The sequence below is a fragment of the Elephas maximus genome, chromosome 12 (genome assembly GCF_024166365.1).
Source record: "Elephas maximus indicus isolate mEleMax1 chromosome 12, mEleMax1 primary haplotype, whole genome shotgun sequence".
Classification (NCBI taxonomy): domain Eukaryota; kingdom Metazoa; phylum Chordata; class Mammalia; order Proboscidea; family Elephantidae; genus Elephas; species Elephas maximus.
The window spans coordinates 98,489,477-98,513,132 of record NC_064830.1 but is presented as its reverse complement, the minus strand read 5'-3'; the positions used below and the strand labels follow the sequence as shown (position 1 = coordinate 98,513,132).

The window sequence follows — 23,656 nt, the reverse complement described above, 5'->3', positions numbered from 1 at the left end:
AAATTTGTCAGCAGGTATTTCAGCTTCGAGCTCCACAAGCAGAAAGAGAGCTGAGGGGAGAAGGCATGCACAGATAAGGAGATTGCTGGTCCCCACCTGGGCACATGGACTCCCAGGCAGGTCTAGATTAGAAGTAATGGCCACCCACTTGCTAGTTTCAGGATTTCAAAAGACTTAACTGTAAGTGTCCATTTACCCATGGAGAGGTGGCTGGGACTCACTTAAAAGCACAGGCTACCTGGTTTTCCCTGAACTGTCTCACCTCAGTGTGCTGACCCTGACATTTCACACCGATGGGAGCTCTGATGGTCACTAAATGCAAAAATGGACTTCTTGTTACCTGAATGTGGTTGGTAAATTGAGCCCATCACAGCATGCTGCCAATGTGGGGACATGGGAAGGGGGTCAATGAGGATGAAAGCCTAAAAGCCAATCACCAAACCATCTGGACTAAGGATGGAATATTTTAATGCTGAGCTTACAAAAAAAAAAAAAAAAGAAATCCTTCAAATGTACATGGTGTAGTGGTTAAGCACTCAGCTGCTAACTGAAAGGTCAGCAGTTCAAACCTACCAGCCGCTCCAGAGGAGAAAGATGTGGCAGTCTGCTTCTGTAAAGATTACAGCACTGGAAACCTTATAGGGCAGTTCTACTCTGTCTTGTAGGGTTGCTATGAGATGGAATCAATGCCATGGCAACAAGTTTGGTTTTTTGGTTTGGGTGGAGCAAACGGTTGAGAACTCAGCTACTCACTGAAAGATTGGCAGTTTGACTCCATCCAGAGGCACCTAGAAAGAAAGGCTTGGTGACCTGCTACTGAAAAATCAGCTATAGAAACCCTATGGAACACACTTCTACTCTGACACACATGGGGGTGCCATGAATTAGAGTGACCCAACGGCACCTGGTTCTATGTAGCACGATGTGGTGGTCTCTCACTGCTGACTTGGACACAATATGAGCATCATAAATGTTCAGTGAGAGTTATGGCTTGGGTCAGGTGCACCTTAGTCCTCAAAGTGACATATTTGCTTTTTAACATTCTAAAGAGGTCCGTTGCAGCAGATTTGCCTAATGCAACGGGTCATTTGATTTCTCATCTGCTGCTTCTATGGGTGTTGATTGTGGATCCAAGTAAAATGAAAGCCTGGACAACTTCAATATTTTCTCCATTGAGCAGGTAATTGTTGTTGTTGTTAGGTGCCATTGAGTCGGCTCTGACTCATAACAACCCCATGTACCACAGAACAAAACACCTCCTGGTCCTGTGCCATGCTCACAATCATTGTTATGCTTGAGCCCACTGTTGCAGCCACTGTGTCAATCCATCTCGTGGAGGGTCTTCCTCTTTTCCACTGACTCTGTGCTTTACCAAGCATGATGTCCTTCTCCAGGGACTGATCCCTCCTGGCAACATGTCCAAAGTATGTAAGATGCAGTCATGCCATCCTTGCTTCTAAGGAGCATTCTGGTTATACTTCTTCCAAGACAGACCTGTTTGTTCTTTTGGCAGTCCATGGTATATTCAATATTTTTCAGCAATACCACAATTTAAAGGCGTCAATTCTTCAGTCTTCCTTATTCATTTTAAGTGTATATGATGTGATTGAAAATACCATGGATTGGATCAGGCGCACCTTAGTCTTCAAGGTGACAACTTTGCTTTTCAACACTTTAAAGAAGTCCTTTGTAGCAGATTTGCCCAATGCAGTGCCTCTTTTGATTTGGTGACTGCTGCTTCCACAGGTGTTGACTGTGGATCCAAGTAAAATGAAATCCTTGACACTTCAATCTTTTCTGTTTAGCATGATGTGGCTTATTGGTCCAGTTGTGAGGATTTTTGTTTTCTTTATGTTGAGGTGTACTCCATATTGAAGGCTATGGTCTTTGATCTTCATCAGTAAGTGCTTCAAGTTCTCTTCAGTTTCAGCAAGCAAGGTTGTGTCATCTGCATAATGCCAGATGTTAATGAGTCTTCCTCAAACCCTGATGTCCTGTTCTTCTTCATATAGTCCAGCTTCTCAGATTATTTCCTCAGCATACAGACTGAATAGGTATGGTGAAAGGATACAACCCTGACGGACACCTTTCCTGACTTTAAACCACTCAGTATCCCCTTGTTCTATCCGAACAACTGCCTCTTGATCTATGTAAAGGTTCCTCATAAGCACAATTAAGTGTTCTGAATTCCATTCTTCGCGATGTTATCCATGACTTGTTATGATCCACACAATCGAAAGCCTTTGCATAGTCAATAAAACACAGGTAAACATCCTTCTGGTATTCTCTGCTTTCAGCCAGGATCCATCTGACATCAGTAATGATATCCCTGGTTCCATGTCCTCTTCTGAATCTGGCCTGAATTTATGGCAGTTCCCTGTCAATATACTGCTGCAGCCATTTTTGAATGATCTTCTGCAAAATTTGGCTCGCGTGAGGTAATTAGGAGATCATTAATACTAAAGAATGCGATACTCACATCACTTCCAGTCGGGCTGTCCGAGAGTCATTCCCTCCCTGAGAAATGATTTCACAGGTGTAGTCCCCGATGTCGCCGGACCACGTCTGACTGATGAGGAGTGACCCGTCTTTTTCCACCACAATTCGAGAACTGCTAGAAGGGTTAATCATCACATTGTCCTTCTTCCAGACGTAGCTGTGGACCAAGCAAAGAGGTCTGAGTTAGAAAACCCACAGGAACACGATCCTGAGTCTGCTAAAACACAAGCAACTGGCAACCTGGTGAATACACTAAAAACCACTATGCTGTGCACTTTAAAGGGAGAATTTTCCATTATGTGAATTACCGTATTTTTACACAAATAACGCACACCTATGGTTGTTTGCCAGCCACACCCTCCCTGCCTCAAGAGGTATTTTCATAAGTGCGCTATGCTAATTATTCTTTTCTTTTTTACAGAAATATGTAAAAAAAAAAAAAAAAATTGGCACAGCAGCACTTACAAAAATACCTTGCAGGGCATAAAAATACGGTATTATCTCAGTTTAAAAAAAAGGCAAAGAAATTCTTTGGTCAAAATACAAAAATAGATGCTAAAGTTAAAAAATAGGCCAAGGAAGATAATTGGAAATATCTGTCTGGTCTTTTGTTCTGAGATGGCAAGTCTGTAGGATCGCTATCACATGTATCACCTACAAAGACTGTATCTGACATTCCGGCCTCAGGAATGCTCTTTGAGGACAGGCTGTTGCCTAGATAGGAGGCAATACATTTTTTAAACATTCCCAGAGTGGAATTACTCAACTCCTAAAAAAAAAAAAAATTTTTTTTTTACATTACACCTCATCAACATGTTTTCTTAAAATCCAACCACTAGGGCAGATTGATCTTAAAATCGCATTTCTTTCTCTTTTAATCTTTATCTGTGGCAATTTTAGCACATTTCCCTCTGCACATAGAGAATTAATTAAGAGGCTGTCCAGTATATAGATGGCAGTGGGCAGGGGCCAGTACTCATTGCTAGATGGGATGAAACGGCTGTTTTTCCTTTTCAAAATAATTTGATTGAATTTTCAAAATGTACCCAGTCTTTTAAAGCCTTAATATGCATAAGGCACAGACATTTACAAACTACTTATGTAAAATTACCCTGAAACAGAACAGGACTGACTCATAAGAAGGAAGTGAGTAAGTGGCTCACTTTGGGGTGCAGCATTCAGCTGTGACTGTAATTGTTGCGGGACGTGGTGCTCCTGGAACAAGGTGCCCAAAAGCCAACAATCCATTTCCTTCTCAGTAAGGAGGTTGCCAGGAGGCTCCAAAGAGCCCTGGTGGCACAACCGTTAAGTGCTTGGCTGCTAAGCAAAGATTGATGTTCAAACCCACCCAGTAGCTCTGAGGGAGAAAGACCTGGAGATCTACTTCCATAAAGATTACAGCCTATGAAATTTTATGGGGAAGTTCTACTCTGTCACATGGGGTCGCCATAAGGTGGAGTCGACTTGACGGCACATGGAAGAAGAAGGAAGCTCCGATTTGGTCTGGTTAATGACACATAAGAAGCAACAAGAAATCCATCAAGACCCAAGGGGTTTCTTTCTGAGCTCTCAGCAAAGCAGACGAACAAGGCTTATTTGTCCTTGATTCTCCTCTGAACTCATACTCCAAAGCATTCAGAAATGAATGAATTCATTTCAAGGCATGATGGCTGTCTCCAACGCAGCCTCCAAGGATTTTCTAAGTACTGTACTCTGTAACTTGCTAGTGTTTTGTTTGGTTTTGCATTCAACATTCTTATAACTAAACCAAACTTAGGTTCTGAGTCACGCAGGGACAGAGAAATTCATGATTTCCTGGACACCTGCCCAAGAAAAGTGAGAGAGCAGCTTGGTCTGCAATTCCAGTTAATAATGTCTGCCTCCACAGCCATCACCCTATGCTCAGAGGGAAATGTTCCAAAAAGCAGCGAGGAATCTTGGTTAGTCCCATTTTGCTAACTGCAGGCCTTTTGGGCTAAGGCCAGAGTGAAAATACTTCGATGATCCGATCTTTCTTCTAGATTTTCCAGGTTGATTCTGAGAATTAAAGACCATTACACAACCGGCTTCTCTTTGGAGAAAAGCTCACCTCTGATAATCCCCTACGCTTACTGCCCTGCCTTCACTGGAGCATCATACTTTTCGTCACTGCCCAGTCTGAGTCTAAACAAAGACCAGTACCATTTACCGCTGACTCTGACTCATGGTGACCCTATGCGTGTCAGAGTAAAACTGTGCTCCATAGGGCTTTCAATGGCTGAGTTTTCAGAAGGAGATCACCAGGCCTTTCTTCCAAGGCACTTCTGGGTGGACTTGAACCTCCAAATTTTCTGTTAGTTCTTGAGCACTTAATCATTTGCACCACCCAGAGACTCCTGTGTTTGGGATTGTTGTTAGGTGCTGTCAAGTCAACTCCAACTCATAGCGACCCTACGTACAACAGAATAAAATGCTACCTAGTTCTGCACCCTACTTACAATCGTTGGTGTGTTTGAGCCCATCATTGCAGCCACTATGTCAGTCCATCTCGTTGAGGGTCTTCCTCTTTTTCATTCACCCTCTACTTTACCAAGCATGATGTTCTTCTCCAGGGACTGGTCCATTCTGATAACATGTCCAAAGTACGTGAGATGAAGTCTGGCCTCACTTCTAAGGAGTATTTTGACTATAATTCTTCCAAGATAGTTTTGTTCATTCTTCTGGCATTCCATGGTATGTTCAGTATTCCTCACCAACACCATAATTCAAATGCATCAATTCTTCTCTGGTCTTCCTTACTCATTGCCCAGCTTTTGCATGCATATGAGGAGACTGAAAATACTGTGGCTTCGGTCAGGCACACCTTAGTCCTCGAAGTGACATCTTTGCTGTTTTTTTTTTTTTTTTAATAATTTTTATTGTGCTTTAAGTGAAAGTTTATAAATTAAGTCAGTCTCTCACACAAAAACTTATATATGCCTTGCTACATACTCCCAATTACTCTCCCCCTAATGAGACAGCCTGCTCTCTCCCTCCACTCTCTCTTTTCATGTCCATTTCGCCAGCTTCTAACCCCCTCCACCCTCTCATCTCCCCTCCGGGCAGGAGACGCCAACGTAGTCTCAAGTGTCCACCTGACCCAAGAAGCTCACTCTTCACCAGCATCCCTCTCCAACCCACTGTCCAGTCCAATCCATGTCTGAAGAGCTGGCTTGGGGAATGGTTCCTGTCCTGGGCCAACAGAAGGTCTTGGGGGCCATGACCACCGGGGCCCTTCCAGTCTCAGTCAGACCATTTAGTCTGGGCTTATGAGAATTTGGGGTCTGCATCTCACTGCTCTCCTGCTCCCTCAGGGGTTCTCTGTTGTGTCCCCTGTCAGGGCAGTCATCGGTTGTAGCCCGGCACCATCTAGTTCTTCTGGTCTCAGGATGGACATCATTGCTCTTTAACACTTTAAAGAGGTCTTTTGCAGCAGTTTTGCCCAATGCAATATATCGTTTGATTTCTTGACTATTGCTTCCATAATCTGTATGACAGGCAAATAATTTGAGAATCTGGACTATAAGAAGAAGAAGGCAGCATCAGGATTGGAGGAAGACTCATTAACAGTCTGCAATATGCAGATGACACAACCTTGCTTGCTGAAAGCAAAGAAGACTTGAAGCACTTACTGATGAAGATCAAACACTACAACCTTCGGCATGGATTACACCTCAACATAAAGAAAACTAAAATCCTCACAATTGGACCAATAGGCCACATCATGCTAAATGGAGAAAAGATTGGTTGTCGAGGATTTCATTTTACTTCAATCCACAATCGATGTGTCTGGGGTAACATGTATAAAACAAAACCAGTTGCTATCAGGTTGACCCCTACTCATGGCAACCCCATGTGTGTCAGGGTAGAACTGTGCTCCATTGGGTTTTCAAGGCTAATTTTTCAGAAGTAGATCACCAGGCTTTTTTTCCGAGGTACCTCTGGGTGGACTTGAACCTTCAACCTTTCAGTCAGCAGCCAAGTGTGTTAACCATGTGCTTACGCCACCCAAGGACTCTCCAAACAAAGACAGAAGGTTATAATCCCTTTAGAAAACCTCCAAGCTATCCAGTTCCCTTCTCCAAATGTTCTGCTATAAATGCATTAGATAATCATGGTTGCCTGTCTTCTGTAGACAGGCCTACCCCCCTCACTCCTCCTTTCACAATGGAAACAGTCCTGGGAGTACAGAAAACTCCTCCTAAGTGTTCCACAGTCCCAGTGTAAACACCGCTGAAATCCGATTTGATCCCTCTGGATTTTTCTCTCATTAAGAATCAGCCTTTGACAAGTACGCCTTACAGATAGTGTATTAACCTAGGCAGGAGAATCGTGGAAAGCTGTACCGGAGTCATGAAGTAGAACATAGCTCACTGTAAATAATACGTAAGGCCGGAGTGGAAAATGGGATTTGTGTGATTAATGGTAGAGCCCACAACTGTGAGATGCCGTAATCGAGGATCTGAAGCTGAAATCAAAGTTCCTAAAATTTCCCCTTCTCATCTCAACTTCCCATTATAAGCCCACAGAATATTAATAAGCCACTGAGTGTCACAATTTGGGCTGACCGGATGGAAATCCTTGGGTCATGTGTTGCTCCGCAGTGCAGCGTGGCAGTGGTCCCCTTAATCACCACCCCATCCTCTGGAGGGTGAACGATGAACGTGCGATCTGAAAAAACAGAAGTCACAACTCAGATAAAATTACAATCATGACAGCTTTTTCCCTGAGGGGGTAATAAATTAGTCATATGACATCAAAACCGCTATCTTTTCTCTTATCTTGGGAAAAAGAGTGTGAATGGAAGTGTTCACAAATATTCAGGGAATTAAGAGCCAGCCTTTCTGTATTGCAGCAGAGTGGGCCAGGCCTCCCTGCCCCTCCTAGAGAACTCTTGGGCCTTCAAACACTTCCAGAAGGAAACAAGGGTTGAAGATCACATGCAATATTTAAAACCAAAAAACCCAACCCATTGTCCTCAAGTTAATTCCAACTCACGGTAACCCCATGTGTTAGAGTAGAACTGAGCTCCATAGAGTTTTCTCAGCTGCGATCTTTACAGAAGCAGATCACCAGGCCTTTCTTCCATGGTGCCAGTGGGAGGGTTCAAGCTGCCAACCTTATGGTTAGTAGTCGAGCGCAAACCACTTGTGCTACCCAGGGGCTGATAAAATATTTGGGAGGGTCTATACTTTTTTTTTTTTTTTATACTCTTAGGTCACGGGCCATGGTGGCACAAGTGGTTTGTGATTGGCTGCTAATCCAAAGACTGGTGGTTAGAACCTACCCGCTGGCTCCATGAAAGAAAGGCCTGGCGATCTGTTTCCATAAAGACTGCTAGCAAGAAAACCCTATGGAGTAGTTCTACTCTGTGCACATGGGGTTGCATGAGTTGGGGGCTGACTGTCTGGCAGTTAGCAACAATATACTATTAAGTAACACTCTAAGTTCTTTCCCCAGATCATCATCATTCTAGTTATTTCCAATGCTTGCATGGCACATCACAGCTTGACAAAGTGCTCTCACATGTATTATTTTATTTAATCCTCACAACAACCTTGGAAGGGCTCTACTATTACTACTCCCAGTTTTCAGAAGTGAAAATGGATACTCAGAAACACTGTGATTTGCCTGGCACAGCAGAGCTGGTTCATGGTGGAGCTGTTACCAAGGGCAGGCATGGGACTTGGTCCAGACCTGCAGCCCCCATGCTCCACAGTGGATGCCAACTGGGCAGGGCTTCCTGGGGCTTTCCCTAGATACAGCCTCATGATGTGGACCCACATGCACACACCTCTAAGCTGAGGCTGCTCTGGTACCACGAACAGAACCCAGGTATACCGGGACACAAGATGAAGTTCAATGCCCAGCTTGACCACTCATCAGCACTGCATTCGGAAAGACCCTCTGAGCCTTGGTTTTCTTTTCCATAAAAGGCGGATATTAACATCACCAACAATGTACAGATTAAACCAGGTAATGCATGTGAAAATGCTCTATAAAACACGAAAGAGTTACACCAATTATCTCAGTGTTGGCATGATTATGAACTATAGCAGGCCCACAGGATTTTCTGGTTAGTGATCTATAGAGATTCAGACATCACTGGCTTCTTTTTCACAAGCTTTTATCACGTACAGTTAATTTTTAGAGATATGTGATGAATTAGAAGTGGACAATGGAGTCAACCAGCAAATGGAATAAAAAGTCTTTTTTTAGTATTTGATGGTACTGTGGGTATTTGTATTCATTTCTTTTAAGCTCATGATATTTTTAGAATGCCTAATAAATTAGAAAGGATCATTTTTCTAAGTGAACCCCAACCATATCTTAGAAAAAGCTAAACAAGTATGAAGTAAAGCACAATGATTTGGTTTTTCCTTAAGGATGGCATTTTAACAAATTACTTACTCAAGCAAGTTAAAAATATTCTCTTACATGGATAGCTTTAGGAAAATCTGTTAGACAGCATTGTCTTTTGCATTTTTGAATAATGACTTTTTAGGAACATAGATTTGAATGAAGCAGAGAGAAAAAAAGTCCATTGGCAATAGAAGTTAATAAAGGGGGGACAGGATGTGATACTTGGTACTCCAATCCCTGTGTTCTAGAAAATAACTTATTCTGCATTCCAGAAACCTATATTACAGATAAAATAAGAATAGACAAAAGCTGAAGAAAGAGCAAGGATCTTTCCTTTAGTTCACTTCTAATATAGATGAAATATTCATATTTAATATACTAGAAATGTTTTGACTGATAATAGTGATAGAGTAGGAAAAAAATACCTTCCCCAGAATTTGCATTCTTGATGTAATTTTCTTATGTAACACTTAGAAATTAGCCAACACAACAGTTTATTTATTTGAGTTAGTTTGGGATAATATTCTTACTCAAGAGACATCTTTTAAAAAGCTGATCTTTTATCCCCCCTGAAATGTCCCTGTTAAATCTTTCAATACATTTTCCAAGTATTCTCTGGAAGCTGAAAAATTAATTTCTCAACATATTTCTATGAATTAGTTGTAACAATAATCACATGCTTTTCTGATTGAATGAGAACATGCAAGGGCCTGCAGATATTCCGGTGGACGACACAATGACTGGCCCATGAGGGATGGACGTTTCGGAAAGTGGTCCTTACTCCACACGGTGAGCATGGCGGACGCGTCCAGGGAGCCCTCCGTGTTGGTGGCATAGCAGGTGTAGTTGCCAGCATCCTGGATGAAGACGGGGCTTATCTGCAGGCCCCCGGACTCAAGAAGCATGAATCTAGGAATCTGAACTGAGCCACTGGCCAAAATCTGGTTCCCTAAAGAACAGTAAAGAAAACAAGAATGTTAGAGCCATAATACTTGAAAGAAGGTAATGGTTGGAGCCACTCCCGAGAACATAATTGAAGGAAAGAACCAGAATAAAGCTAAAATTTTATACACAATAATAATGGAAGCAGTTTCTTTTAGCATTATTTATAATAACAAAAATCAAGAACATCATAATTGTCCCATACTGGGAGATGTGGTTAAACAAATTATGATACACATACACAGTTACCTTCGGGTGGTGACATTATCATTGCTTTTTATTTTTTTTATATTTTTAAGCATTTGAAAACTTTTTATATATAACCAAAAACCCGTTGCTGTCGAGTCGATTCCGACTCATAGTAACCCTATAGGACAGGGTAGAACTGCCCCATAGAGTTTCCAAGGAGCGCCTGGCGTATTCGAACTACCAACCTTTTGGTTAGCAGCCGTAGCACTTAACCACTAGGCTACCAGGGTTTCCATGTCAAAGTCAGAAGAAAACAAAAGAAAATACAGTGAAAACTGTGAAAGCCAGAACTCAGTGGAACAGCCTTGCTTTTCCAGGTCTCAAAAGTCTTCTGCCTTTGACAAGGTGTAGCTTTACCACTTTTCTATCACTCTCTGGTAGTGGAAAATATTTGAGTTTTCCTTCTCTGACAAGTATTCACCTTGCACAGGTTCTGGCTTTAGCAGGTTTTACTATACATAAAAAAAGGAAAACCCACTCCTCTTCTTACTGAACTATAGTTTCTCAGGTCTTTATTGTTTAGGAGCTGCGTTCTGAGTGCAAAAATGGTATCTCTGAGAGTAAAAAGCCACCATGTGGTTTTCTGGTAGCACAGACGAGATATAAACGTTGAGGCTCAGCAAGCATTAAGAACTGATCTAAATTAATGTGCACTGTTCTTAAGAACACTTGTGCCTGGCCAGCTCTGTGTAAGGTGCGGCGAGAACTACGAAGAAGGTTAGGACGTGATGCCACTCTTCAAAGGAACCCAAAATAAAGTTGGAAATCAGAGATTCACGTATGTCAAACTGGGAAGGAGCAAAACTATTCTGTGGTAGAAGCATCTTTCTTTCTTTAAAACAAAAAAAAGACATGAGTCTTGATTTGAAATATTGTTGCTGCTGTTAGTCAGCCCCCCACTCGTGGTGACCCCACGCACAATGGAACGAAAAGCTGCCCAGTCCTCAGTCATGCCCACGATTGGTTGTGGATCGGGCTGTTGTGCTCCACAGGATCTTCACTGGCTGATTTTCGGAAGTAGGTCACCAGGCCTTTCTTCCTAGTCCATCTTAGTCTCAAAGTGCCACTGAGACGTGTTGAGCATCATAGCAACATGCAAGCCTCCACTGACAGAGGCGCGGTGGCTGCACATGAGGTGGCCTGGCCGGCACTTGAATCCAGGTCATCTGGATCAAAGGTGAGAAGCCTACCGTTGAACTGCCACCGCTGCCTCATATTCTGAATATTAACCAGAGAAGAATGCCTTTATTTCACAAATGGGAAAACTGAGTCCTGGGAGAATTACCCCAAATCAAGTAACTAGTATTTACAGAGCTCCAAAGGTCTAAGTCACTCCTTAAGGGGCATAGACAGAGGAAAGCGATATTTGCACAATTATTATTTTTAGGGTCTGTTTCCCTTTCTAGACTGTAATCTCCACGAAGACAGGAGTCTTGCCTGTCTTATTCACCCTTGTATACTGGCATCTAGCACCTGGCAGGTGATCAAGAACTCCATACTTAATCCTGACTGAATGGATGAATAATAGTGAGAATAATAAAACACAACTCTTGCCCAGCAAGTTCATCTCCTACATTGGCCATGCTGTCATGCAAAGAGGACGTACCCACCTCTCTTCCACATGATGGCGGGTTTGGGAGCCCCAGACACCGCACACGTGAGAACAGCTGTCATCCCATCTGTCACCGTGGTGTCTTCTGGGCGCTGAGTGAACGTCGGAGCGATATCTGCATAGAGAAGATAACTCATCAGTACTCTGTCCCTCAGAGAGGCTCAAAGCAGCCTGGTGGAGCATCCTGTGTGGCATTTTATAGAACCAATCAAAGAGATAACAGTGGTGGTAAAAAATGAAAACCTGTCAGGAGTGACTATAACCTTTCATTATACATCTCCCAGGAATTACCTATCTTTGTTTACAACCTGAGGAGAAAATACAATCTCACGACAGGACAGATACACAGTGGGAAAATGCAGGGCCCAGGAAGAATGATTATAGATGAACGTTCAAGAGAGAAGAGACTGTTATTGAGATAAACCATACCAACAGCTTTCACCCTTTGGAAAAATTGTAAGAGCTAATTTTTAATACTACGTGTCATCCAAAAGATGACATTTCCACACTTGTTAGGATCACTTCTCAAAGTTAAAGTAAGCAGACAGCCAGGTTCCATGGACTTCAGTAAAGATCAATTTCTGGGTGGTGTCATGGCCCCCAATGCTGGAAGGTTCTTTGTGTTCATGGGCCTGGGAGGGTCTCCAGCAGCCCAGATCAGACTGAGTGGAGAGAGGAGTTGATGCTGGAGCCAGACCCTGAGTGGTGGGTTTCAGCGAGGGCTCGTCTCACTTTGTGCTCCTCTGATAATGATTCAACTGTCATTCCTGGTACAACAGTGACACATAGAATCCCAAGTCTTCTGTGATGGCTGACAGTCCGCTCAAGGAAGAAACAAGCGCGACACAGGAGACCAGGGCCCAGTTGCTCACTTATTCCTTCCCCTGGTGGGAATCCCTGCCAAAAGCTAAAATCAAAACAGTTGCTACTAAGTCCATTCTGACTCATGCGACTCCAGGTGTGTCAGAGCAGAACCGGGCTCCATTCCAGGTGTGTCAGAGCAGAACTGGGCTCCACAGGGCTTTTAAAGGCAGATTTGTCAGAAGCAGATCACCAGGACCTTCTTCTGAGGTGCTGCTGGCTGGGCTCAAACCACCAACCTTTCGGTGAGCAGTCAAACGCTTTAACCGTTCATGCCATCCAGATACTCCGACAAACTGTGGTAAGTCCCACTGATCCCACCTCCAAAGTACCTCCAGAAGCTGGTCATTCTTTCCATGTTCGTTTGCCGCCATCCAAGTTGAGGGTCTTGCCTGGATGATGCTTCCTACCAGCCCCGGTGCCTCCGCTGCCGCCTCTGACAGTCCACACTGCACCCAGCCCCCAGGGTGCCCTTCAAAGCTCTCAGTGCCATCACTGCTCCTGTGCCCCCAAGGCTCCCCACTGCTCTCAGACTCCTTTAGCCTCCCTCCTTTCCTACCACTGCCTGCGCTGGGGGCCGGGCTCCGCTCTCACCAGCCGCCTTCTATCTGCAGACGCACAGGGCGTGCTCCTCTTAGAAGCCTGTGGTTCCTCCTGCGATGTGGGTGCTGTGAGGGTGTGCACCACAAGCTCTTCTTCCCATTCAGGGCCTGGCTCCAGCATCATCTCCTCAGAGAAACCCTCCCTGACTGCCCAGTCTTACACATCTGCCCCTCATCTTCCTCTCAACACTCATTTCTGCCTGAGGTCATCTCATCCTTAACTGTCCTTGTCACCCCAGGCCCTCACCCTGGAAGCACAGCACAGAGCCTGCAGTCTTCCTCACAACTTTGGCTCCACCGCCTGACACATGGTACTCAAGAAACATGTGCTAAGTGAAGGAATAAATATTGACTTTCTCACACATGATTTTTTTCGTTTAATTTTTCCATGTTACAAAACAGATAACAGCATTATTATTACCATTTATTTATGTGTTTGATCTCCAGTTGCCATGATAACCAGTGTTGGTAGCACTTTCATTTAGATTTCCAGTCTGATCCAATAACTCTGTGAACGCGGTTGGGTTGGTTCCAGTTTAAGAGATGAGGAAACTGAGGCTAAGAGAATTTAAGTGATCTACCCCAGGTCTCATCATCTTCTAATTCCCAGGTCTTCCCCTAGAGTTTGTTGTTGTTGCTGTTAGGTGCTGTTGAATCGATTCTGACCCACAGTGACCCTTATACAGTGACCCTATATGACGGAGTAGGACTGCTCCATAGGGTTTCCTAGGCCATAATCTTTACAGAAGCAGATCACCAGGTCTTTCTCCTACAGAACAGCTGGCAGGTTTGAACTGCTGACCTTTCCACTAGCAGCTGAGTGCTTAACCACTGCGCCATCAGAGCTCCTTTCCCCTAGAGCACAGGTTGGCAAATGACAAACCGAGGACCAAATCCAGCCCGTTGCCTGTTGTTGTAAATAAAGTATTATTGGAATATAGTCACGCTCATTTGCTTTCACATTGTCTTTGGCTGCTCTCACCCTGTAACAGCAGAGTTGAGTTGTTGTGACAGAGACTATGCCCCTCAAAGTCTTAAAATATCTACTATCTGTCCCTTTACAGAAAAGGTTAGCTGACCCCAGCCCCAGCGTATCCTGGCCTGCAAATGCAAGAGAGGCTTTAAATAATTCGAATTGATCAAGACTCAGTTTCCAGCTTAAGTACCCAATATTATTTCTATTGGTCAAAGCAACATTGGTTTCCAATGTTCAAAACCAGAGGATAAAGTTCACCCCAGGGCAAGGTTCAAAGAAGTGACCCAAGTTTACCAAACTGTATGTGCGAATCTTTCTAGGCTTCTTCAGTCTCCTCACTAGCTCTGGGTGATGAAGGCCATTTGCTGTGCACACTCTGACACTGACTAGCTTTCTCGAAATGCCTTGTACCTGAGGGGATATCAGCATTTTGCTCCAAAAAGGACAAAAATGAAAGGAAATTTTATAACCACTGAATTCTACTTCATATTAGAAGAACAGTGTGACAACTATGGGAGATTAAAAGGAAAACCCACAGATACAATGAAAGCTTTTACTTTTATTTTCAGAGAAAGATTGCCAAGGTATTTCTGTTAATGGGATAATAAAAGAAACCCACAAAAGAACTGTAATTGTTCAATAAAACTGAAATAGAGAATGAATATAGAAGATGGAAAAAAAAGATCAAAAGAAAAAGGTTAGGAGCAAGCTATTCATTCAACAGTCCTAGTTCTGTCCAGAAAAAATTAAGAGTTTTTCTTTAATTTTCAAAATGGAGGATGGCTCAGGGTGAGGAAACCATGGCTCATAGGACAACAGGGGTGTCGTGAAACAGTGGGGTGTCTTTCGGGTACATGGACTTCAGCAGTGCTTCCCTGTGTGTTATGGATTGAATTGTGTCCCCCCAAAAATTCATGTTGGAATCCTAACCCCTCTGCCTGTGTATGTAATCCCATTTGGGAACAGGGTTTCTTTGTTGTGTTAATGAGGCCATATCACTGTAGGTTATGTTCTAAACCTAACCAATTTTGAGATAGAAAAAGAACAGATTAGGCACAGAAGCAAGCAAGCACAAACAGGGGAAGATAGGTGCCACGTGGAGATCGCCAAGGAACTAAGAAACGCCGGGGCTACAGAAGCCAAGACAAGTATCTTCCCCAGAGCCTCGAGAGAGCCTCCCCTGGAGCAGGTGCCCTGAATTTGGACTTCTAGCCTCCTAATCTGTGAGAAAATAAATTTTTGTTACCCTCTCGTGATATTTCTGCTACAGTAGCACTAGCTGACTAAGACACCAAGGAATAGCTCTCCTCAGCCTGGTCACTTCTGGCCATAGCACCCTGTCCCTCCACCTCAGTGGGCTAAACAGAGACTGCCATTTGTGTGGGGGCAAAGGTTGGAAGCTCTGATCTGAGGCCCAGTGCAGAGGGTGGACCCAGAGGTCTGGCTGTGCTGAGGGACGTACTCACTGGTGACATCCAGGTAGGTATGGGTCTGGATCTCCCCGCCTTCATTACTGGCAAAGCACTGGAAGATTCCGGAATCTTCTGGATGCAGCTTCTGGATGTGCAAGCCTCCACTTGAGAGTACTTTGTATCGAGGATTCTGGAGCTTGTTGATGGAGACAGCATCCTTGTACCACTGGAGGGTGGGCAGGGGGACCCCTGTGTAGGAGCGGAAATAAACAGGCGTTATAAACAAACAAAATAAAAAGTTTAAAGTTTAAGAATTCCTTACACGGGCCTGAGGCAAAGGTGTTTAAAAGGCTCAAATGGCAACATCTTACAGGTATTTTCTCATGTGTTAATCCTTTCCACCCCTCTGTGAGGTATTATCTTTCTAATCTAATATGAAGAAATTGGCACAGAAAGGCGTCAAGGATGCACCGTGTGGACTCCTGCCACCCAGGCTGTGGTCCTTCCTGCTGCTTCTCTGAGCCTGCCCAGGTCTGTGCTCCTGTTGGCAGAGAAAGAGGTCCCACTGTGAGGGGCTTTGAGGCAGGGTCAGATGGTGGCTGTGGCCAGGGCCTACACCTGGACTCTGAGGAATCCTGGCTGTCACACTGCTCCCCCTGGTGGCCTTGCTGCATGGGACAAACCCTGGAAGAGGGAACACTGGGCTCCTCTTGGCAGCCTCTCTGGGTGTTGGTTACTAGCAGGAGCAGAAGACCACTTCCTCATGACTTCTCCCTGAGCTTCCTGAAACCTGGGAAGGTGAAGCCCACCTGAGAAGGGGCAATTGGGTAGAAGAGAGGCAATGTATAGCACTAAAGCAAAGCACACAAGATAAGAAAGTCCAGGGATGTGGTGAGCCTGACTCTGTCTGTTGTGGGCCTGTGGGAAAGCGCAGAAATATCTAGACTTAGTTCTAGATCTCAGATGGTTCTGCACCTCAGTTTCTCTGAATATGAAATGGACTTAAATAAAACAAGTAGTGCCATGATTTGGGGTGAAAAGCACACTGAAATCCCTTAATTAAAGATGCTATGTAAGTGCAAGACGTCTTCTTGAATAAATAAAGTTAATGTCATGGAATTTTTCAAGATAATATATTCGCAAATTCTGTTCTTTGCCTTAATTATGTTTCCTGTCACTTTTCATTAGATCAGGAAATTTTTTAAAAAATCATTTCAAGGTAAAAGCATAACCAATTCATTTAAAATCTCATAATAGCAATTATATGATGTAGCTTTCAGAAAGAATAACCACTTCCCATACTGCAATAGTTTCACTGTCAAAATTAACAGAAAGCAGTACATTATACAATAGCAATGCAATGTTGAAAGAGATGTTCACTATGTATTTGTAAATCTATACTTAAGCAGTTTACTCTGTAGAAATCATACCAAAAAAAAGAGCATTCTCTTGTAAAAGGGAGAATTTAAGATTGTTATTTATTGAAAAATAATTGTTAGTACATAGCAGAGCAGGAATATTTCTATTTGGGGGCCATTTAAGATCATAAGCAGAACTCTCACGCCCCTCAGTATCGTATGTACACATTTCTGAAAGAAAAGCACTCTAAATATTTTATAGCTTCAAAAGCCTTAAAAAACTGGTGTTTACCCAAGAAAGAGAACAATGCAACCACAGTTAGGGAAATATTTCCATTTAAAATTTACATTACCCTCCTCTCCTTTCGCTTCTCCCCTCCCTGACTGTACTGGTGGAGCTAGAACAGGGGGACCCCCCCATTCTGTTTCTCCCCTCCCTGCGCTGTACTGGTAGAGCTAGAACAGGGGGACCCCCTCATTCTGCTTCTCTCCTCCCTGAGCTGTACTGGTGGAGCTAGAGCAGGGGGACCCCCTATTCTGCTTCTCCCCTCCCTGCCTGTGCTGGTGGAGCTAGAACAGAGAGAACATTGTGAGCACCCAGAGCAACCAGAGGCCGGAGGTGCAGCTCCTCACGCAGGTAAGCCCGCTGGACTGTAGCAGTTGTTACGAGAGCACAGAGAGGAGAGAGGAAGGGGCTCTCTCTAGATGCTCATCTCCAACTTTAGCATCAACACGGCCCTGAGTGACAGTCCCTTTCAAAAGTGAAGAATATTGCTGCTGTTAGGAGCCTCCGAGTTGGCTCTGACTCACAGCAACCCCAGGCACAACAGAAAGAAATGCTGCCTGGGCCTGCTTCATCCTCAAAATCGTTGCTACTTTTTAGCCCATTTTTGCAGCCACTACCAATCCATCTCGACGAGGGTCTTCCTCTTTTTCTCTGACCCTCTACCAAGCATGATGTTCTCCTCCAGGGACTGGTCCTTCCCGATAACAAGTCCAAAGTACATGAGACGAAGTCCCGCCATCCTCGCTTCTAAGGAGCATTCTGGCTGTGCTTCTTCTGAAAGAGGTTTGTTAGTTCTTCTGGTAGTTCATGGTAAAATCAGTATTCTTTGCCAACGTCATGATTCAAACACATCAATTCTTTTTCAGTCTTCATTATTCATTGTCCAGCTTTAGCATGCACATGAAGCGACAGAAAAAATGAAGCGACGGAAAAAACCATGGTTTACGTCAGGCGCGCCTTATTCCTCAAAGTGACATCTTTGCTTCTTAACACTTAGAGAGAGGTCTTTTGCAGCGGATTTTCCCAATGCAATACGTCGTTTGATTTCTTGACTGCTGCTTCCATGGGCATTGATTGTTGAATCAAGTAAAATGAAATCACCTGTATCTATAGATAAATAATAAATATTTGTTCAAAGCTTTGGTATCCTGCAGGTGGATTTGGTTGGGATCCTATCTCTATTACCATGTGACCCTAGGTAACTTGGAGTATCCAGGTGGCACAAATGTTCAGTGCTTTGCTGCTCACTGAAAGGTTGGCGTTCCAAGTCCACCTAGAGATGCCTTGGAAAAAAGGCCTGGCAATTTACTTCTGAAAAAAATAAGACATTAAAAACCCTGTGGAGCACAGTTTTACTCTGACACACATGGGATTGCCACGCGAAATCAACTCAATGACAACTGATTTGTTTTTTCCCTCCCTAGGTAAGTTACTTAGACAATACATAACGAGTAAAACTCTGCACCAGGCACTGGGCAATGGTCTTACACAAAGCGTCTTAGTTCATCTTCATGGCTCTGCACCTTGGCCAAGTTACTAAACCTTGCTGCCTGGTGATTGGTTTCCTTATGCGGACAGTGGGATAACAGGATCTTCCTTATGGAGTTGTTTTGAAGATTTACAAAAGTAGTCCTTACCCTCCAAGCTCCTATCGATGTAGAATAAAAAAAAAAAAAACCAGTTGCCATTGAGTCGATTCCAACTCATGGCGACCCCATGTGTGTCAGAGTAGGACTATGTTCTATAGGGTGTTCAGTGGCTGATTTTTTGGAAATAGGTCAATGGGCCTTTCTTCTAAGGTGCCTCTGAGTGGACTTGCATCTCCAACTCCTGGGTTAACAGCCAAGTGGGTTCACCATTTGCACCACCCGCGGAGTCTGGTAGAAGAAAATACTCACCTTTTTTTTTTTTTAATTGGGTGGACAGGTATTAACATAAAAGGTCCTTTTATTTCTTGACAGTCTCCCGAATAGAAACACAGCTTTTGTGAATGAAGTTGCCTTAAAAAGCCTGTCTTTGTAGGGAGGTTTTGTATAATTCCCCGTGTTGCCTGACAGTCATAAAATGGTGGCAGTGGACAGCTAGCAATAAGGGAATGGGGAGCAAGGTGTGGGATTATCTGGCTAGCAAGACAAAAGTTAAACCAAAGCTGGAAAAGTAGAAAAATAGGAAGATTTCTTACTCAAACAATTTAAAACAATCTCTCTTCCTACACAGCAGATTTACCACCAGTCTCAATCACCCATGGTGAGAATGAATGTTCTACCCCAAATCCTGAGGGTCTTGCTCTTGTGGAAACAGGGCATGTGAAAAGGAGCCATGAGGACATGACTATTGGCCTCTGCCTTATTTGGGGTTAAGCCTTCCTTTTTGCTTCCTTGGGTAAGTATTATTACCCCTGTTTTACAGTTGAGGAAACAAAAGCTCAACAAAGTCAAATACAATGTCCAAGGTCACACGCCCAGTAACTTAGTTCTCCAGTAACAGTTGCCATTGAGTTGATTCTGACTCATGGTGCCCCCATGTGTGTCAGAGAAGAAATGTGCTCTGTAGGGGTTTTAATGGCTGGTTTTTCAGAAGTAAATCACTAGGTCTTTCTTCCAAGACACCTCCGGGTAGACTCAAACCTTTCTGTTAGCTGCTGAGTGCTCACCTGTCTACCCCATCCAGGGGCTTAACTGAGTTCTGCTTCAAAGTCTCTGTTCTTACCGTCATACTCCACGTCTCCCAACCTGTCCCTGAAAAATACCATTTCCTTCCTCCATATCATGGCTGTTATTCAACAGCTTCTCCACACTCACCCATCACTTGGCATACAATGTCCACAGTTTCTTCTACTTCAACTAAAATCCGGCTCTCCGGTTCAGCGGTAAAGTAAGGCGGCTCTTTAAACAAGAAGAAAAACAAAACAAATAACCCTAAGTAAAAGAAGTATGTTTCCAAAGATCTTCATAGCCTTATATGGTCTGATCCCCTTTGTGAAACTACTTTTTAAAACTTCATCATCAGTTGCTGTCATACACACAAACTCAGTATTCAGTGAGCAGAGGCCAAAGACAGTCTGTATTCCCAGGTTTCAGAAAGCAAATTAATACTCAGGGTGATGGCTACTTTTCTGTTTATGGGCTTGAATCACAGAATACCTTGATTCACATTTTAGAGGGACTATCCCAAGAGGTTCATAAGGGTTTATATTTACAGCACAGTACTTTATAGGCTAGTTTGCTTCAGTATCTAAACATAACACCAACTCATGAAGCATGTCAAATAAAGCGCCATAGCGGGCCACCAGGCCTGTATCAGGGAGACCATGTAACCTATTAACATATTTTTAAAAGTCTTAGCAGTTTTTCCCAAAATATAGATATAATACCTCAATGGAATATAAAATAACAGCAAAAGGGAGAGGGGGCGGCAGGGGAAACAAGGTATCTCAGCCATCTTTAGTACCAAAGGAAACTCTTAACCACTTGTCTATCCCTAGATACTCAACTCACCCGTTCAACAAGAAAACAGTGAGGTATTAAACAATGAATTTCCTTGGAGAGTAAATGGCAATACTTTTCTCAGTTTATTCAGCAGAAACTCAACAGTGGTACAGCCAAGTTTGTCAAGTGCTAAGACAGTAGTGATCGAATTATCATAGCAGCAAAAGGGTGTTGTATTTACTTTCTGTGTGCTAATTAATTTTTGGGCACTGTCTTCTAGAGTGGTTTATTTTAATTGTAATTGTGTTGAATGTGGATAATATAGCTTGGTGTGCCACTGATATTGAATGTATGTTTAAAACAGGGTGGAAGCTAAAGGAGGAAAGAGAGAAATGAAAGCTTGGAATTGAAAGAAAATGATAAAGAAGAGAATGTTGCAGGTTTCTTAATGGAGGCAAAATGAGGCATCAATTCTGCAATTACTTGGATCATCCAAGCAGAAACAGTCAGCCTGGATCATCTACCTGGCTGAGCCAATGTCTGCAAACTCACTAGACTGAGGCAGACTCCTCTACCAAGTTTTTTATGTATATATAAAAAAAAAACCAACCAACCAACCCATTGCCATTGAGTTGATTCCAACTCATGGCAACTCCAGGTGTTACAGAGTAGACTGCTCCCTAGGATTTTCTTGGCTGTAATGGTGGCACAATGGTTAAAGAAATCAAAAACCAAACCCATTGCCATTAAGTCCATTCTGATTCACAGCAACTCAAAGGACAGAGGAGAATTGCCCCCTGGGTTTCCAAGGCTATAATCTTTATGAAAGCAGACTGTCACATCTTCCTTCCACAAAGTGGCTGGTGGGCTCAAACCACTGATCTTTGGATTAGTAGCTGAACACTTAACCACTGTGCCACCAGAGCTTCTTTTAACGGTTGAAGGGTTGGCTGCTAACCGAAAGACGGATGATTCAAACCCGCGCAGTGGCTCTGCAGGAGAAAAGATCTGGCCATCTGCTTTCATAAAGATTACAGACTAGAAAACCCTATGGGGCAGAATTCTACTCTGTCACATGGACTCATATGAGTCGGAATTGACTCGATGGCACCCAACAACACAACGATCTTCACAAAAGCAAATCATTAGGTCTTTTTCCCACAGTACAGCTGGGTGGGTTTGGACAGTCACCTTTAGGTCAGTTGTTGTTAGGAGCCAAGTTTTTTGATGTATGTAAAAAACCAACAAACAGAAAAACAAACTCGTGACCCTTAAGTTGACTCCAACTCATAGCAACCCCATGTGTGCAGAATAGAACTGTGCTCCACAGAGTTTTCAATGGCTGATTTTTTCAGAAGCATCTCACCAGGTCTGTCTTCCAAAGCGCCTCTGGGTGGGTTTGAACCACCAACTTTTCAGCTAGTAGTAGAGTGCTTAACTATTTGTGCCACCCAGGGAGTTTCTGTGTATAGACCAGGACTAAAGAAATACGGCAAAGGTTGAATGTCCACTTTTCCAAGCTAGTCTTCATTGCACACTCATATATTCACCACATGGTCATGCTTTCCTAATCAATAATAATGATTGCAGCATTATTTATGTCCTAACTATGCAGTAGCTGCATCCCGCCAAGGCCCTTGTGTTCAGGTCATGCCCCGTATTCATCAATGAATGCTAAATCAATATCTGCTGCCATGATCTGATTAAAAGGATATGAGAAAGAAAGAATAGAAGAAAATATGAAGTTAAAACATCAACATTTGCCTCTGATTCATTACAGTTTTCCTTATTTGAACTGAACATTTTATTTTGAGACAATTGTAGAGTCACATGCAGTTGTAAGAAATAATACAGACACCACTACCGAACATTCTGATCAGGGTCACCACAGATGGATCATGACAGGAAGAGAGAAAAATGTGGAACAGAACTTCAAATTCTCAAAGAATCCAGACTGGAGGGCTTACTGAGACTATTGCCCTGAGATACTCTTTAAACCTCGAACTGAAACTATCCCCTGAAGTCACCTTTTAACTAAACAGCAGGTTAGCTTAAAAAGTAAGGAATTTCACCCTTGAGTACCACACTCTTCTAAAAACTTATCTATGTGAGACCAAAGGGACAAAAGTTAACTCCAAAGCATAGATGAGAAGGTTGGGGGACAATGAGGCTGAGTTAACGAGAGTGGAACAACTGGAACGGAAATAACGAGAGTGTCGACACAATGTGAAGAATGTAACCAATGTCACCGAACATTACATGTGGAAATTGTTGAACAGGAACCTGTTTGCTGTATGTGCTTTTACTAAAAATACTATAAAATATTTTTTAAAAAAAGAAAAGAAAGAATATAGAGAGGTGCCATGTAGCCTTTATCCAGTTTCTCCAATGGTAACATTTGCAAAACTATAGAAGAACATGGGGAACAGGATGTTGACATTGATACAATCTACTTACCTTATTCAGACCTCCCCAGTTTTGCTTGTACTCTTGTGTGTGTGTGCATGTGTTCGTTCTATGCAATTTTATCTCACATACAGGTTTGTGTATCTACTACCACAGTCAAAATACAGAATATTCCATCACCACAAGGCTCCCTCCTGTTGTCCTTTTACAACCTAACTCCTGGCGATCACAAACCTTTCTCCATCCATGTAATTTTGCCATTTCAAGAACATTACATAAATGGAAACATACTGCATGCAACCTTTTGAAATTGGCTTTTTTTTTTACTCAGCATAATTACTATGAGATTTGTCCAAGATGAATTACATTTTGATATTAAAAATCCAACCACATCATGTTCAAAACCTACATGACCAGACAACACGACACAAGGTACTGATTACGGATGGTGGCTGGCACGACAACCTCGGTGTCCACGTGCTGTCTGTTTTCTAACTCTGTAACGTCCTCAGCTTCCCCAAGTCCCAGAGAGAAACCTAGTCCCATGTAGAGACAAGGTGGCTGGGGTTCTGGGCTGGGAGGTGCACCAGGAACCTCAGGGTCGACATGAGCAGCTCTCCTCTGAGGGCTGTCACTCCCCTCCC

General features: G+C 43.2%; 1 protein-coding gene across 5 annotated transcripts in view; it reads right to left on the bottom strand.

The window, feature by feature from the left end:
- Positions 1 to 23,656, bottom strand: part of SDK1 (sidekick cell adhesion molecule 1) — a 1,136,389-nt gene that overhangs the window by 342,955 nt on the left and 769,778 nt on the right. For all 5 annotated transcript variants that reach the window (XM_049902716.1, XM_049902719.1, XM_049902717.1 and 2 more), the window contains 6 exons: positions 19,980 to 20,063; positions 15,589 to 15,783; positions 11,682 to 11,798; positions 9,662 to 9,829; positions 7,086 to 7,188; positions 2,480 to 2,656 (listed from right to left, as the gene is read on the bottom strand). In XM_049902716.1, the coding sequence (XP_049758673.1) occupies positions 2,480 to 2,656; positions 7,086 to 7,188; positions 9,662 to 9,829; positions 11,682 to 11,798; positions 15,589 to 15,783; positions 19,980 to 20,063 (844 nt within the window). The remainder of the gene's footprint in view (positions 1 to 2,479; positions 2,657 to 7,085; positions 7,189 to 9,661; positions 9,830 to 11,681; positions 11,799 to 15,588; positions 15,784 to 19,979; positions 20,064 to 23,656) is intronic.